A 2,270-nucleotide genomic window follows, 5' to 3' on the forward strand; every position below is an offset into this window, starting at 1 on the left:
CCCGAGGAGGCGGCGCCGTCCCGGGGCCGCGCTCGGCTCCGCAGCCCCGCGGGGCCGCCCGGCTCGGCCGCCCCGGTGAGTGCGGGGGGTACCGGCGGTGCGGGGGGCACGGGGGGCTTGGGGGGCACCGCGGGGTGCGGGGGGACCGGCGAGCGCCCGCTGCGGTTGTCGGGGGTGCCCTTCCTTCGGGGGTCGCGGTGCCCGGGGGTCCCGCGGATGCTGCTCCGCCGCGCAGGGGAGGGGGGCTGCGGGCCGCCTGTCCCCCCACGTCCCCAGGTGTTCACGTCCCCCAAATCCCAGTGTCCCCATAGCCCAAATCCCCACGTCCCTGTGTCCCCACGTCCCCAGAGCCCCACGTCCCCTCGCCACCTCTGGCATCGCCCGTCCCCGCCGCTCGCCCCGCGGGTGCCAGGCGGCACCGCCAGTCGCCGCGGGCACAAAGACGTCGCTGTGCGACGGGGACAGAGCCGGGAGGGAGCGGGGACACAGGTGGGGGTCGGGGGACCGAAAGGGGAGCGGGGGACAGAGGAGGGGAGCAGGGGATGGAGAAGGGGTGCGGGACATGAAGGAGGGGTGCGGGGGCTGGAGAAGAGGTGCAGGACCCTTCGGGGGTCTGGGGTTGGTGCCCAGCCGGGTGTGGGGGTCCCCAGGCCGGCAGCCCTCGCTGCCCAGGGATGCTGAGCGGGGCCGGGCATGGGGAGGGGGGTTTGGGTTTGGGGTTTCCTCCCGGCACTCGAAGCCCAGCCCAGGAAATTCTTCCGGACAGCCTCTCAAGCCCCTCTTTGTGCGCTTGGGATTTTTAACATGCCTTCCCGGCGGCTGCGGATGAGGTGCCCGGTTCCGGATGAGATGCCCGGTTGCAGACGGGATATCCAGCTCTCCTCGGGCTCTGCGGAGCTCGGCCAGGCTGTGGCGGGATGGGATGGGATCTGGTGGGGATTTAGGGGACGGGGCTGCACATTCCCACCCATCCCCTCGAAACCAGGAGCTGCTGCTCTCCCCGGGGTGCCATGGGACCTTTTACTGGTCTGGATTGGCTGCAGGATGAAGGACTCGGGGTGGTGGTCCTCGCCGGGTGCCAGACCCCCCCCGTGGTGAGCAGCAGGATCACCACATCCTCCCCTCCAAACCCGCTGGCTTGGCCCTGCCGCCCTGCGGGATTGGCCTTGCTGCCAACGCGTCGCTGATTCCCTGCCTCGCTCCAGCCCCTGGGAACGACCTTGGCTGCCTCAGCTGCGCCAACGGCTGCCTGGGACCCCCGTGCTCCGGGGGGAGGAAGCCACCAGCCTTGGGGCAGCAAGAGGAAGCGGCAGTGGCTGCTGACACCCCGCAGGGACGCGGGTCCCCTCCCCGGAAGGAAAGCGCTGCCGGTTTCCATCACCCCCTGCTCGGGGTGCAGCCGGGACAGGGAGGCTGCCGCTGGGTGGGCTGTGGGTGGGAGGAGGGGAGTCCCCTCTGCCCGGGTGCCTGGGATCCCTGACAGCGCCCTCCTGCCCGCCCAGAGCCACCCGCTGCCATGCCAGTGACCGTGACCCTGCCCGGCCCGGCCCCGTGGGGCTTCCGCATCTCCGGGGGACGAGATTTCGGGAAGCCCATCACTGTCTCCAAGGTAGGACCCCCCCAACCACCACCACCACGTGCCCCCCGGGCCGGGGGAAGGCTGCCGGGCGGGTGCCGTGCTGGGCTGCTCCGGGGAGAGGATCCTGTTTGCTTGTCCTTGGGGGATCCCGCTCCGTGGGAACGGCCCACGGCTGGCGACGGCGGCGCAGGGGCCCCGTGCCACCCCCGGGCTGGGCAGGGCCAGGCCAAGCTTCCGGGTGTTGTTTCCAGGGCCGTGCTCCCACCCTGGCAGAGGGTCTGGTGCTGTTCTCGTCCAGGCCGTGGGGATTCCAGCGGGTGGGAGCCACTGGGATTCAGGAGTCGACGTGGACCTTGGCGCAAGGGCTGCGTGTGGGGGGGTGTGTGTGGGGGGGCTCACTGGGGCTGTCCCCACGTCCCCCTTCTTCTCCATGAAGGTGGTGGAGCACGGGAAGGCGGCCGTGGGTGATCTCCGGGCGGGGGATGTCATTGTCACCATCAACGGGGAGAGCACGGCCGAGATGCTGCACGTGGAGGCCCAGAACAAGATCAAGCAGAGCCCTGGGCAGCTCCGGCTGGAGGTGGAGAGGTGGGTGCTGGGGGGGGTGGGCAGCCCCAAGCCCTGGAGCTGGGTCCCAGGGGTGTCCCCACGTGGGTTGGGGTCCCCAGCCAAGTGTGTGGTGGATGTTTTT

General features: G+C 71.1%; 1 protein-coding gene across 1 annotated transcript; it reads left to right on the forward strand.

The window, feature by feature from the left end:
- Positions 1-41: 41 nt before the first annotated feature.
- Positions 42-2,167, forward strand: LOC113942175 (PDZ and LIM domain protein 2-like; the record flags this gene model as incomplete). Its single annotated transcript, XM_027633317.1, has 3 exons — positions 42-75; positions 1,503-1,609; positions 2,016-2,167. Coding segments are annotated over exons 2-3 (245 nt in total), but the record flags the coding sequence as incomplete, so codon positions are not given.
- Positions 2,168-2,270: the final 103 nt, after the last annotated feature.

Source organism: Corapipo altera, unplaced genomic scaffold, assembly GCF_003945725.1.
Source record: "Corapipo altera isolate COAL_440 unplaced genomic scaffold, ASM394572v1 50149, whole genome shotgun sequence".
NCBI lineage: Eukaryota > Metazoa > Chordata > Aves > Passeriformes > Pipridae > Corapipo > Corapipo altera.